Below are 14,143 nucleotides of genomic sequence, written 5' to 3'. Positions count from 1 at the left end.
TGCCAGTAATCCTTTTCCTGATTGGCGATTGAGTCTGCTTCCACAACCCATTCAGGCAGTGAGCTCCAAACCACTTGCTGTTTGAGGAGATTTTTCTTGTCACCATAAATTCATGTCCTCTGATAGATTATGGTTTTGTTCAGCTCCTCTGCTTTTTTCTCAAACAGAATCACTGGACCATTTAATTGAACAACAAAGTTCTGGCACAATAGAAGGTCAGAAAGGTGACGTTGACAAGTTATCAGCTGGGGCAACTCACCACGTTGAGCAGAAAGGAATTGTTGATATTTTGGGTCAAAACCCTTCATCAGGACATGGGATTCCTTTCCCACCAAGATACTTCTTGATCTGCTGAGTTCCTCTGGCAGATGGGTTGCTGGAAACTGGAGCAATGCCTGGAGTGGTTTGTCCCACCTGGAAGGTGGTGTACCTGACAGTGCTGCCCTCTCTCAGTACTCCACTCTACACCAACCCAGACTGTGTGCTAGTGTGTCTACACTGGGTGTACAGAATATTACAACCATTGTGAAGCATAGGCTCCTTTTGAACAATTGAGGATAAATCAAGTACAGAACAGCTCAGAATGCATTTCAGAGCTGGTTTTAAGCAGGAGAGACGTGGCCTTATTAATGTGGCCATCTTTCTCCCTATATCTCCCGTGGTGTAATCAGGAGAAGAAGTAAATAACAATAAATGTAGATATAAAGGAGATTACTCAAGACTCACTGAGCAGTACTGATTTGCCAGGACAATTATCATGCCCTTGCCCAAAATGTAGACACAATCGATATGTTCTTTGCGGTTGTCATTGAAACAAAATTAGCTTCTCTGTGTTTTCATCGGCAGCTGAGGAGCAGTACTTATTGATTTCAGGCAAATTAACATTAATTGCTCAGGAAAAACAAACAGTTCAATTGCACAGGAAATAAATAAATAAAAGATTGTGCTGGCTGAAAGCTCCATGATTAATTCCTTTGTGTAGATGAAAAAAAATTGGAACAGCCCGCAGCATAGTTCCTTGATAGATCATAAAAATCACATTAAAGCTGTGAGGCTGCATGTTCGGAGAGCAGTAAGTGCAAGAATAAACCTTAAGTAGAGGCTGTGAGTGTTCCTTAATGAGAGAGGATCCAGTGAGTGATGTTTGTTATTTCCTATTAAGTGGAACAATATGTATACAAGTGTCTCATTGTGAAGGTGAAGGGTTATCTTGGGATGGCAAATGCTGATAAAGCATCATTTTGAATATCCGCTGTGCAATATATGCTCCACAAAAGAATGAGCATAGGGCAGACAGGAGCCGGGCCACTGAACCTTTGAGACTTTGTATTATCCATCCCCACAGAGCATCTCCAATCCATCTTTTTATTCTGGTCTCTCTCATTTATTTTTCTGTATGTCTCCTCTATACTATTTGCTGATTCTTTTTCTCCCTCTCGGCTCTTCTGTTCCTGACTTCCTCTGATCCTGTGATTTTTCCCAAATGGTTGTCTGGTCTGTCTCTCTGCCCCCCACCCCCTACATTTCTCTGCCTAATGCTCTTGTGATTGAGCCCTTCTTTCACTCTCTCTCTCTCTGTTCAGAGAATCTGAGTGAACTCTTTTACAAAGCAAGACAGTGGTCTGAGTGAAAAGAGGATTAACAGTGTGTGCTTTTTATAATTAAAATTTCATTTCATGCATGCTGTGTGCCTGGCATTACTCCATGCCCCAGTATTGTTTTTCCTTTCTATCTTTTGTTGTGGAGTGAGACAAAGCACGCTGAAATGCCTCCTAACGCTGGCTGATGGGTACGGCATAAGAATGGGGAATGGAATAGACTCATTGTGGTGCTCTGGGAATGATTCAGAGTGGGAGGCAGATGTGTGGACAAACCCAGGCAGTGTTTGCCATAGCCTATGGGAGGTAAAATAAACTGCTTGGCTCAATCTTGCTTCTAAACGTGAAGAAATCCATGAGTTTCAGCCTCCTTGATGGTTTTGAGTATCAGCCCTAGTATGTAGCTGAAAATGCAGCAGCCAGAATTCTCACATTGTTGTTGACGTTCTTGGATCACCTGGTTTCTCAGAGACTTAGACTAACCTCTGGACATTGCCGACTGAATGCAGAGAGAAAAAAAGTACGTAGGTTTTTAAATTAAATAGTGAAAACAAAGTTTTACTCAATATTAAATGTTGCTGCTGGTTGGTGAAAACAATGTTAGTGATTGGAGATGTGAGTTATGTGCATTTCCACAAGAATTCTTGAACTTAACAAACTCTGAAACCATTTATATTCCAGTGCTCATAATAACAGCTTCCAGTAAAAAGTATCTTTAATAATTTTGAGAAATCTGGTGAGTTTCCAGTTATGTCTTGCAAACAAAGACTTGACAGAGTTTGCAGACAAAACACGTATTGTTTCCTTTCAGGTATTTACTTATCAGGATGTGGGCTTGCTGGCAAAGCCACCATTTATTGCCCATCTCTAACTGTTGATAAGAAGATGGTGGTGAGCCACCATCTGAAACCAGCACAGTCATTCTGGTGAAGGTGCTCCCACAGTGCTGTTGGAGAGGAAGATGCAGGATTTAGATCTAGTGATGATGAAGGATGTACGATATATTTCCGAATCAGAATGGGGTGCACAGTACATTCGCTCAAATTAAACACTGTTGTGCTGACTGCCAAAAATAATAGAGGAAAATTTGGCTTCAAGTACCAGCATTACATATTTATGACAGCTTGGATGCTGAGTGCGCTCCCTTTAAAACCTCTAGCTCCATCAACGGCAAAGTATTTGAAGGTTTGTTAAATGCTCTCAGAAGCATGCTTATATTAAGTATGACTTCCTTTAATTATTGGATTTAAATACAATTACCGTTTAATTCTACAGTAACTGTTTTAAGTTTAGGTATAATTGACCCATAAAGAACATGTGTAGCAATCAGAGAGATACCACGTATCCCATCAGGCTTTTCATTGGTAACACACTCATGAACTATTATCCAAAAAACCTTAAGTATGAAGTTTTTCATTCTTACCAAATATTTGGCTGATACATGTGTCAGAGTTTCAGCTTCCATTGCACCCTAGGACCTTAATGATTGCTGTTGTGTTGCAGGAAGCAGATATCGTACTGATGCTTCTGCCTGTGATGGACAAAGCTTTTTCTCTAGGCATTTGGGCAATGCTGCAAGGCTAGCATTTCCTGGCCATCCGTAACTTCCCTTGAGAAGGTGGCAGTGTGTACACAGGCATAGACTACTTTATTTACTAAGTGAACAATGGGAGAGTACAATTGATACCTTATGAAATCCTCATTCAATACAGAGAATTCCTAATGTGGTTGTTCGATGAAATTTCAATGAATATATCTAACTTCAGTTATCCATTTAATGCACAGGATAATTTATGGAGCTCTTTGTGCTTTAACACTTGGGTTGATGTTAATCTAGGCTACATTTGGCCAACGGCTTCAACTTGCCGTGAGGCGGGCCTTGGCTAACAGGCAAGATTCCTAATGAATTCCTAACGAGATCCATTTTGGATCTCCCCCTCCCCCTCCAACTTTCAAATCCCTTACTCACTCTTCCTTCAGTTAGTCCTGACGAAGGGTCTCGGCCTGAAACGTCGACTGCACCTCTTCCTACAGATGCTGCTTGACCTGCTGCGTTCACCAGCAACTTTGATGTGTGTTGCTTGAATTCCCAGCATCTGCAGAATTCCTGTTGTTTGAATTCCATCACAAATGCCTCGGCTCCTACTACTTGCTGAGCCGTGCTGGCAGTCAGTTTGGAAAAGTATTGAGCCCACTGTTCTTCATTCCTCTTTGGTCTCATCTTCCTGAGGACTTCTGCACATCTCCATTTCTAGCCACCTTTTCCTCTGCTTTGCCACCAGACTAGCAAACTGAAACACTCTTCTCTGCATCTCATCTTCTGTTTCCTCTGCTGATGTTTCAGAGTATCTCCATCAGGCTCTGCATCAGATTAAGACCAGGCCTTAGGAGTCTGCTATGCCCAAACAACACTGAGTTTTTAGAGACACAAAACCAAATACCGCCCCCCACTGCACACCACCTCCCTGACCCCCTCTCCCATTACCCTCTTCTGATCCTTACTTTGTCCTAGCTCAACCGCTGTCAAGTCTTCACCATCCTCCTGACATCCCCCTCTCTGATGTTGAAAATCATTCCTCAGCAGGTGCCTAAGCTTTGTCCTCTTGCTCACAAAGCCCAAAGAGTATTCAACTCCATCTCCCAATTTCATCCCCCCTCTACCTGCCTTGATCTGCCCATCGTCCAGTACCCTATCTCACCCGCAATAGTCTACCAACAATGTAAGGCCACTCATCTCCACTTCTCCTGGCCGTTGCCCTTCTTCACAATCACTCTTATTGCACAACTTTAACCTGAAACACCGACAGTCCTTCTCCCCAAACTCGAACTGCTGAACTCCTCCAGCTGTCTGTTCATAACAAGTTTATTCACTTCAAATTTGGAACTTGTGCATTTGTGTGGAAATCACAGAGTTGTAAACTCTCATGCAGGTAAACAAAAGCAATTACATGGAAGAATACTGATATTTCCCCAGCAAGCCCTTTCTCAAAACAGTAATCTTTAAAAATCTTGTCACATCTCTTCCCACCTTGACAGAATTGGTCTTGGGGAGAACCTCTCGTTAAAAGAGGTACTTGTTTGTGGTGAGTGTTTCAGTGTTCAATATAGAATATGATGAGGGTAAACCTGAGGAAGTTCCAGCTTTGATCTTGATAATGGTGAACTAATAACCTGTGTTCTTGTCTCATTAACTTGCAGTGGGAAGAGGTAAGCGGCTACGACGAGAATCTCAACACCATTCGTACTTACCAGGTGTGCAATGTCTTTGAGTCCAACCAGAATAATTGGCTGTGGACAACCTTTGTTAACCGGCGTGGGGCCCAACGCATTTACGTGGAGATGAGGTTTACAGTGCGAGACTGCAGCAGCATCCCGAATGTCCCAGGCTCTTGTAAAGAAACATTCAATCTGTATTACTATGAGACCGACTCTGGACTAGCTATCAAAGGTGCTACACTGTGGACAGAAATGCCTTATCTCAAGGTAGATACCATTGCCGCAGATGAGAGTTTCTCCCAGGTGGACTTTGGTGGCAGGCTGATGAAGGTGAACACCGAGGTCCGTAGCTTTGGGCCGCTAAGCAGGAATGGATTTTACTTGGCCTTCCAGGATTATGGAGCTTGCATGTCTCTGCTCTCTGTCCGTGTCTTTTTCAAAAAGTGCCCGAGTATCATTCAGAATTATGCCACCTTTGCAGAGACCATGACGGGCACTGAGAGCACATCGTTGGTCATAGCCAAAGGGACCTGTGTGCAGAACGCTGAGGAGGTCGATGTGCCTATCAAACTGTACTGTAATGGTGATGGAGAATGGATGGTGCCCATTGGCAGCTGCACCTGCAAGGCAGGGTATGAGCCTGAAAAGACCACATCGTGCAGAGGTGAGTGCCATTTCTACACCTCGCTCCCGTAGCTCCTGAGGGTGAGAGGAAGTGAAAGTGTGCTGATTACCTTTTCTTGACACTCTTGGGTGTTGTTTAATCAGTGATGTTCCACCATCTGATGGCTAAGAGTGGTTTAGCTCCAGTTTTGTTTTGAAAGGGCTCATCATAAGACCCATCAAATTAGGATTGTGTAATAGCCTTGGTGCTAAGTACTGCAGTATTGAATGAAATTGCCTCAAGTAGAATAGTCTTCTGAAAGTTATGTCTCTTTACATTCTGCCTTTGCATGTACAGCATATGTAACATATAGTGGATATATTATGTTGTGCACTTATGATGTGTACATGTTTGGTATATTGTCACTTTATATGAGATGTATTGCATCATTAACATTCGACTCAATGTCATGATACCATATGGTTTATAATGCATTTTGAATAGCATACTTATGCAAGGAGGAGCAGCTATGTCCAAGGAGGACTATTCCCCTGGCTGTGGTATCCAAAACATGGCCAATCGTCTCAAAATAAGAAGTCAATGATTCATGACTGAGATGAGGAGAAGGTATTGAGAAGTGGAGCACTCCACCCAGGAGGGTACATAGGGTCAGTTGCTGAATATATTCAGGAGGGTGATTGATGGTTTGCTGGATCTAAAGGAAATCAATAGAGATGGTGTTAGTGCTGGAAAATAATGATGAAGGAAAGATCTAGTTGAATTGCGGAATCAAGAGAGGCAAAATGGCCAGATTCTAGTATTCTTCATTAGAGTGATCCAATCAGTTCTTCTCTCCCCATTCTTCCTCCATGTTCTCTAAATTATTTCCCCCCATATGTCTATATACTGTAATTCCAAGTTGAAAACTCTAATTATGGGAGTGGGTTTTAGATCATCACCACTTCTCTTGTATCAACAGGAACAGCCTTTCCCTATTTACCCTGTTTAAGTGAGTATGATCTGATGCACATTTTGTTTCTATAAAGCCTCAGATTCTCTAGTTGCACATTGCTTTATTGACCATTCTGATTTATTTGTTTCCATTCCCTGATGCATTGTCATTTCACTCATGAATGGATTTTCCCTTTTTATTGTTGATAGCTTCTGCCTCGTCTTATTTAAATTTTTATTGCTAAAACACTGTTCTTCCTTTCAAACACAATATTAAACTCAATTGTGTAATGACTGCTATTAAATAAATCCCACAGCAAAGTGAAATCGTTTCCTAGATCCTAATTCTATTGATAATGTTTTCATTCATACTTATATGTGGTAATATTACTTCTCATTACAGAAATAAATTCTTTGTAATTACAACTGTCATTTCTTTTCCCCATTGTTTGCTTTCTTCCCCGAAAACCATATAGCCAGGTCCATTTAATTCAAAGTCATGACAACCACCATACCTTACCCAGAAAGCTGAATCTGTGCATGTAATTTATTTTGTAGTTTTATGAAAACTCATTGGGCCACACAACTCATCCTGTATTTCCCAATGTTACATTTTATTTATGTTTGTTTCTTTCCCTGATATAGTGAATTTACACTTCCCAGTTTCATTTTTCCTGGAGCTCCCAAGAGGTCATGCAGTTACTATTGCACAGCACTTTTTATCAAGTTAAAGCCCTTTGCCTGGAAATCCATCAGGTTGTAGTGCAAAATGCACTCAGTTATGGCACAGCTAAGTTTCACTCTATTTCTGCAACCTATTCCTTTTCTGTCATTCTGAATGGACACGAATTTCTAGCTGGTTTATCCTCGCCATTAATTTTCCAGAATGCTCACCTTGGCAAGGACAACTTCTTCCTATTCCAGTGTTCCTTGAAGTGGAACTCCTCTTTCCCAGCCTATTCCTTCAGCTCTTGTACCTTAGGGTGTTCAGTTTGGACCAGGTTTGTTCAGGAATATATTCCCCAACTTTGACCATCATGACTGCTTTCAATATCCATGATATTCAAAGGTTGGGGATATATATATAAAATCCCTATTCAGTGCCTACGTATATGCACATACCCCAAGTTAAATGACTACCGAATCAGAATCTGTAATGAGCTCTCTGGGATTGTGTGGGGAGCTGTAGAGTGTTGGGCTCCCAACACCTGAAATGAGTAACTGTTGTTTAAGAGGGTCTCCTGGTGTCTGACTAGCACTAATCGCGTGATCCTAGTTTTGAGAATGTTACATTTCGCAGTGCCGCTTGGACGAGCCACCGATGTTCTGTTGGAATTCTTATGAATAAACTCTGTTCGCTGTCTCTACATCAGAGTCTCTCTTTTATCTATACTTGGGTTCTGACGTTGCCAGGGCACATCGTGACAGAAGGACCTCACCAAAAGTGTCATCTATTCTCAGGTCTATGTTATAACTCTACGTTCCAAACATCCATGATCTATGATCCGAGTTTCTCAAGTCCACATTTTGAGCTTATGTTCCATGTGCCTCAAGTACATGAGTCCACCTACCAAGTTTCTCTAGTCTATGTTCAAGGCTCTTTACAGGTCTGAGGGTTTTTTTTTCCAGGTCTAAGAGTCCCCAGTTCTCAAGATTCTCAAAGTTCTCAATATTGTCAAGGTTTTCCAGGACTCCCATGGCCCTCCAGGTCTCTAATAGGCCTCCATGGCCCTCCAGGTTTCCAGAGGCTCTCCATGGCCCTCCAGGTCTCTCGTGGCCCTCCAAGCCCTCCAGGTTTCCACAGACTTAAGGTTTCGAAGGGTTCTTTTAACATTTCTGGGTTTTTTTTTCAAAGTTTCCGGTTATGGTTCAATGTTTCCATGCTTTATCCAATGTTTCTAAGGTTTTTTTCAATACTGTGAAGGTTTTTTGCAATGTAGTACAGTGCAATAAATAAAAATACAATAAATTGAAATAAGAGATCTATATTTAATATTAAATAAGTAATGTAAAAAGAGAGCATTAATAGTGCTCCAGTGTTCATGGGTTGCTTCAGTGTCCGTTCAGAAATCTGAAGGTGGAGGGGAAGAAGTGTAACATACAAAATGTTGGAGGAACTCAGCAGGTGAGGCAGTATCTATGGAAAGAAATAAACTGTTGACATTTTGGGCTGAGATGCTCCATCAGGTCGGACAAAGAAAGGGGAAGAAGCGGTTGGGGGGATGGAGAAGGAGGACAATACTAGTGATTTGTAAGCATTACATAGGAAACGTTTTGCCCCACTATTGTGTATGAGTGTCCTATTTATATTGTTTATACTGAGCAACACAGTACCCTTAACATGACCTGAAGCTCCCCCAAGGACAGCCAACTCATTTGAGATATTTAATACTGCATGGCTGAAGTAAAGTGACTCAGTCACTGTTGTATGCAGGAAAGAGAGGTCAAAGTCTATAAACTGTCAGGAACGTCTGTGATAATCTTGCCTTGCAGATATATACCAATCAAAGATATGTTCCCTCTTCTGGACTTTATTGAGACAATAATTATAGCCTGCCATTTTGTTGTAGCAGAATTAGATTACGTTCATCCGTACCTGTGGAAGACTTTAAAACTGCACTATTAACATAGCAGGAAATAATTCAACTAGCAGCAAGAAACATCTACACTAATATAGTCAAAGAAGGAGGAGTATTGCAGATATATTATACTAAAATATAACTGCCTGCATTCAGGGGTTTAAATTTAGAGACTAAATTAAGCTAAAGTCAAGCGTGAACACAGAATAAGGCAAAGCAATGAATATGTTATTACACATTTCAACTCGTCTTACACTTGTCAAGTTGCACACAGTTATGCAAGTATTGCTTTTTATGCATTCGCTTGCCAGACAGAAACTCTTTGTATCTTCAGTTGACTTGACAGTTATCACATACAGTAATTATGCCCTCTGGCTGACAGACTTGCTTTAACAGCATTTTATGAGCCTCTTTGACATGTTTTTTTTCCACTAAGCATGCTCAACTTCAGTAAAGTCCTTTTCATTGCTCCCACTTCCCTCTCCCAATACAAATAGTACTGGTATGTGGTGGGCACTTTAATTCAGCCATGTGGTATTAAACATAGCAAATGAATTGGTTCCTTTGGTGTGTTGAGCCTGGAAAGCAAGGAATGAGGTTTAAAGACTTCAAGTACATAACATTCCACCAAATTAAAGTGCCAGAGCTTCTTTTCTAAAGGGCAGTTAAACTTTATTGTTTGGGGGGAAGGGAGACAAAAATGGAAGGGTAGGTAAAAATGAATGAATGTAAGGAGGTGGCATTGAGAGCAGGAGCTGGTCATTTAACTTATTGCCATCCCCACCACACCGTCTGATCATGACCAATCTGTACCTTGATTCTATTTCTATCCTTTGCTCTATGGCTCCCCTTCCCTGACCCCTAGCTCATAATAACCTAAAAGCCTCAATTATATGACATTGTAAATTGTTGTTTTAAGATGGGTGGAGAAACTCCGGAGTGAAAATTTGGTTTGGTGACTGGATGACTGTAGTCTAATTATACATTAATCAGGTTGGAACTGAATGGCATCACGTTAACTGTGTGGTGTATGAGAAGACTAGTAAATAGTCATAATTCTTCATATGGACTGTTCAACCAAAACATCTTCTTCCTTTTTCTTTCCAGGCTTCTTGAGAGAACGCCTTATTCATTATCCTTTATCCATTATTCATGATCCTTTCTATTTACTAGCCTACTGTCAAATTCTTTTACCATTACTACATTTCCCGGTCTCTCATGTATAAGGTATCCTGATCTAATCTTGCATGGATCCAAAGTGAAGGGTGTTATAGGTCCTTACTCTGAAATCTGGCACAATCCCCTGTATTTACCTGTCAAAAATCCATCTTCCTCCAGTCCACACAATCAAGTGGGTACCATAGTTAGCTGAAGCTATTACAGCTCAGGAAGTCGGAGTTCAAAGTTCAATTCTGGCATCATTTGTAAGGAATTTGTACTTTCTCCCTGTGACTGTGTGGGTTTCCCTGGAGTCTGTGGTTTCCTCACACAGTCCAGAAATATTATAAATTGTCTTATGATTAGGCTAATGTTAAATAGCTGGGTTGTTGGGTGGGCACAACACATTGGACCAGAAGGGCGTGTTCCAGGCTATGTCTCTAAATAAATAAAGACAGTGAGCTGCCTAGTCTGCAAACTTTTTATAGTCGATGTTTTGGGCTGAGACCATTCACCAGTCTTGACGTAGGGTCGTGGTCCAAAATGTCTTCTGTTTATTTCTCTCCATTGATGCTGCCTGGTCTGCTGAGTTCCTCCAGCATTTTGTGTGTGTTGCTTAGACTTTTAGCATCTGCAGATTTTCTCTTGCTTGAGATTGGTTAACCTGCTTATTATCTCATCAAAGGCAGTGCTGCATTTCCTCAGTACTACCACAGAACTTCAGTAGAGATTACATGGTCCAGCCTTTTCCACCCAACTCTTACAAAGTTTGAGTGTTTGGTTATTGATGTTTTCAATACACCTTAAAGCCACATACAGCAAATGTTGTGTATCAAATCCTGATTCTTTCTATTTATTTCAATTCCAACTCACTAAAAATAATCAATTCCTCTCACAAGCCAGAGGTAAAGCATTGAAGTAACTGCTTCCAAATAAATATAGTTCTTTAAACAAGAATTCATGGTTTGGAATCCCAGCAGTTCATTTTCTGTGGCCTTGATTTTGGCACAATCTGCCACTCTTAAAGTACTATATAATATTCTGGTGCTGTTCACCCACTGCGTATTCATATGAACTGATGTTTGTCAGAGATCTGTAAATACAGTAAATACCTTTCTGCTGAAGTACAGTAATAAAAAATGGTAATCATGGGCTCAGTGCAGGAAGGTGGAGGCTCAGTAAAGAGACATGAGCAGAAAGAGTGGTAATACCGATGCAATAAAGTCAATGTGTTAGTCAGTTGCTGGTTCTGATGGTATCTTCGTTCTCTATACTGTACATTACTCAACTGCAGTAGGAGCAGAAGAATGCGTTTTACCTGTTCAGGTAATTTAAGTAATCATCTGATATCTGCAACAGAATTCACTGTGGAATAAATGATACAGTCCAGATATGTGAAAGATAGAGAAGGTTATTTGGTCACTGAATGATTCTGAAGATGTGTGCCATTGCAGCATGAGGAAAATGTGTACGCTGGAGTCCTGCTATGCTGTTTGTTAGGACTGTCTCGGCCTGAAACATCGACTGTTTACTCTCTTTTTACTAGATGCTGCCCAGACTTCTGAGTTTCTCCTCTGTTTTGTGTGTGTTGATTAGCACTCTGTGATGGGGCATATGTTGTGGCCAGTACTGGAAATGTGTGTACTCAAGGACATTTTCAACGTCTCACTACTGTGATGTGACTTTCCCACCCTGTTTTAGAAGGGCAGCAATCATACCAGTGCCCAAGAAGAGCGGAGTGAGCTGCCTCAGTGACTATCACTCAGTTGCACTCACATTACCATGATGAAGTGCTTTGGGAGGTTGGTTATAGCTAGAGTTAACTGCCACCTATATATGGACCTGGACCATTGCAATTTGCCTACCTCTGCAAAAGCACAACAATCTAACTGGCTCTCCACTCTGTTTTGGAAAACCTAAACAACAGCAAAATATACCCCAGGCTTCAACACCATCAGCCCCTTGGTATTAATCAATTAGCTTAAAAACCTGGGGCTTTGTAACTGGATCCCCAACTTCCTCATTGGGAGGCCACAGTTTGGGTAATAATATAGCCTCCTTATTGATAATCAACCAGCGATGCCTCTCAAAGGTGCATGCTAGCCCATTGCTCTACTTCCATGCCTGTAGCTAAGCACAGCTCAAACACCATCTACAAATTGCTGATGAGACCACGGTTGAATGTTAAACAATAAAAAGGAGTGAGAGAGATCAGCCGGTTGAACAGTGTCACAATATCCTCACGCTCTGTGTCGGGTTCCAAGGAATTGCTTGTGGACTTTGGGATGGGGAAATTGGAAGAACACACATCAGTTTTCATTGAGGGGTTAGTGGTGGAAATGGTGAACAGCTTCAAGTATTTGGATATTAACATCTCAGTAGATCTATCCTGGGCCAAACACTTTGATGCGATCATGTTAACAATTTGAGGAGATTCAGTACGCCACCGAAGATTGTTGGAAATTTCGACAGATGTATGGTGGAGAGCATTCTATCTGGTTGTACCACACTCTTGTATGGAGGCTCCTATTGAACAAGACTGATGAGGGCTGTAGACTCCCATAGATCCATTGGGACACAACCCACCTTGCCTTCAAGAACATCTTCAAGAGCCAGTACCTCAAGAAAGTGGCGTCCTTCTCTAAAGGTCCTCCCCATCTGGGACATGCTGTCTTCTCATTACCACTATCAGGGAGGAAGTACAGTTTGAAGACCCAATCTCAGTAAATTAAGAACAGCTTCTCCCTCTCAGCCAACAAATCTTTGAATGGTCCATGAACCATTTTGTTATTCATTATCTGTGCTATTTATTTATTTTGCAATTCTTGTATCGTTGCACTGTAGCACTGCTGCAAACCAGCAGCAAATTTTGTGAGATGCAGTACAGTGAAAGTAAAGCTGATTGAAATGCTGAGATATTCTGCTGAACATCGAGCCTTTTCATCACTCAGTGGGACCATGTGCCCATGTTCAGAGTGCAAAGGTGCTGCATGGGGGTTGGGGTGCTTGGCTACACAAGCTTCATATATTATTATTTTCTATTTTCCATCCAGTCTCATTTGAATTTCTATAGCAGGTGGTTTGTAGCACTTGAAATTTGAGAGGAGGGAGGCGAGATTCAATCAATAATTTGAGCTGAGAATGCAAAGCTTTCAGGGAAGTCAATACACATTGTGATTTTGCCCCTCTTTCTGGACAGCGAACAATAATTAACGCGATGTAATTAGAGTGAGCTATGAATGACAAGCAGGAATGGTGTGTGGAGGCAAAGAAAAGGCAAGTGTTAGTTTTTTGAACAGAGTGAAGGCACATCTGAAAAGCTGTCTGACACACTTTCAGCAAAACATTTGAGGCTGAGATGGGGCCCTTTTCAAACAAAACCCACTCAGACACATAAGCAGCTGTCCTGCAGTGAGAGACCTACTTTCAGAATCATTCAGTCACGGCCTTTCTTTCAGGGAGATTGTTTTTCAGGGGATGACCCATCTGACCCTCTGCCTCAGTAGTGCTGTCCAAGAAACTTCTTTGTGTTGCAGCTACTCATTCTGCAATCTACGTGATAGGAAAAGCCTGGGTCACAAAGTCTGGATCACAGTATGAACCAGGCTACTCTTTCCTCCAAGACGGTATCATGATTCTGGTCGTCCCTGTTGCAAGAAGGATGTCAGAGGCTTAAAAGATGGTTACCAAGATGCTGCTGGGATTAGAGGGCACTGGCTGTAAGGAGAGGATGTACAAACTATGGTTCTTTTCTCCGGAGCAGCAGAGACTAAGGAGAGGTCTCCTTTAGATTTATAAAATTATGAGAGGCATAGATAGAGTATAGAAATATACATAGATAATGCTGATATCTTTTTCCCAGGGCCATAGTGTCTAATACTAGTGTGTAAACATTTAATGGGCGGGGAGTAAGTTCAAAGGAGATGCGCAGGGTAATTTTTTTACACAGAGTAGCAGATGCCTGGAATGCACTGCAGAGGGAAGTGGTGTAGACAAATACAGTAGATGTGTCTAAGAGGCTGTAGATAGTAGAATAT

At 41.5% G+C, this 14,143-nt stretch overlaps 1 protein-coding gene across 6 annotated transcripts in view; it reads left to right on the top strand.

Annotated features, from left to right (window-relative positions):
- The window catches only part of LOC134345458 (ephrin type-B receptor 1), a 700,860-nt gene that overhangs the window by 232,651 nt on the left and 454,066 nt on the right, over positions 1–14,143 (top strand). For all 6 annotated transcript variants that reach the window (XM_063046149.1, XM_063046152.1, XM_063046151.1 and 3 more), the window contains exon 3: positions 4,797–5,478. In XM_063046149.1, the coding sequence (XP_062902219.1) occupies positions 4,797–5,478 (682 nt within the window). The remainder of the gene's footprint in view (positions 1–4,796; positions 5,479–14,143) is intronic.

This window comes from Mobula hypostoma, chromosome 4 (assembly GCF_963921235.1).
Source record: "Mobula hypostoma chromosome 4, sMobHyp1.1, whole genome shotgun sequence".
NCBI classification, from domain to species: Eukaryota; Metazoa; Chordata; class Chondrichthyes; order Myliobatiformes; family Myliobatidae; genus Mobula; species Mobula hypostoma.
This window is presented reverse-complemented; position numbering and strand designations above follow the sequence as displayed.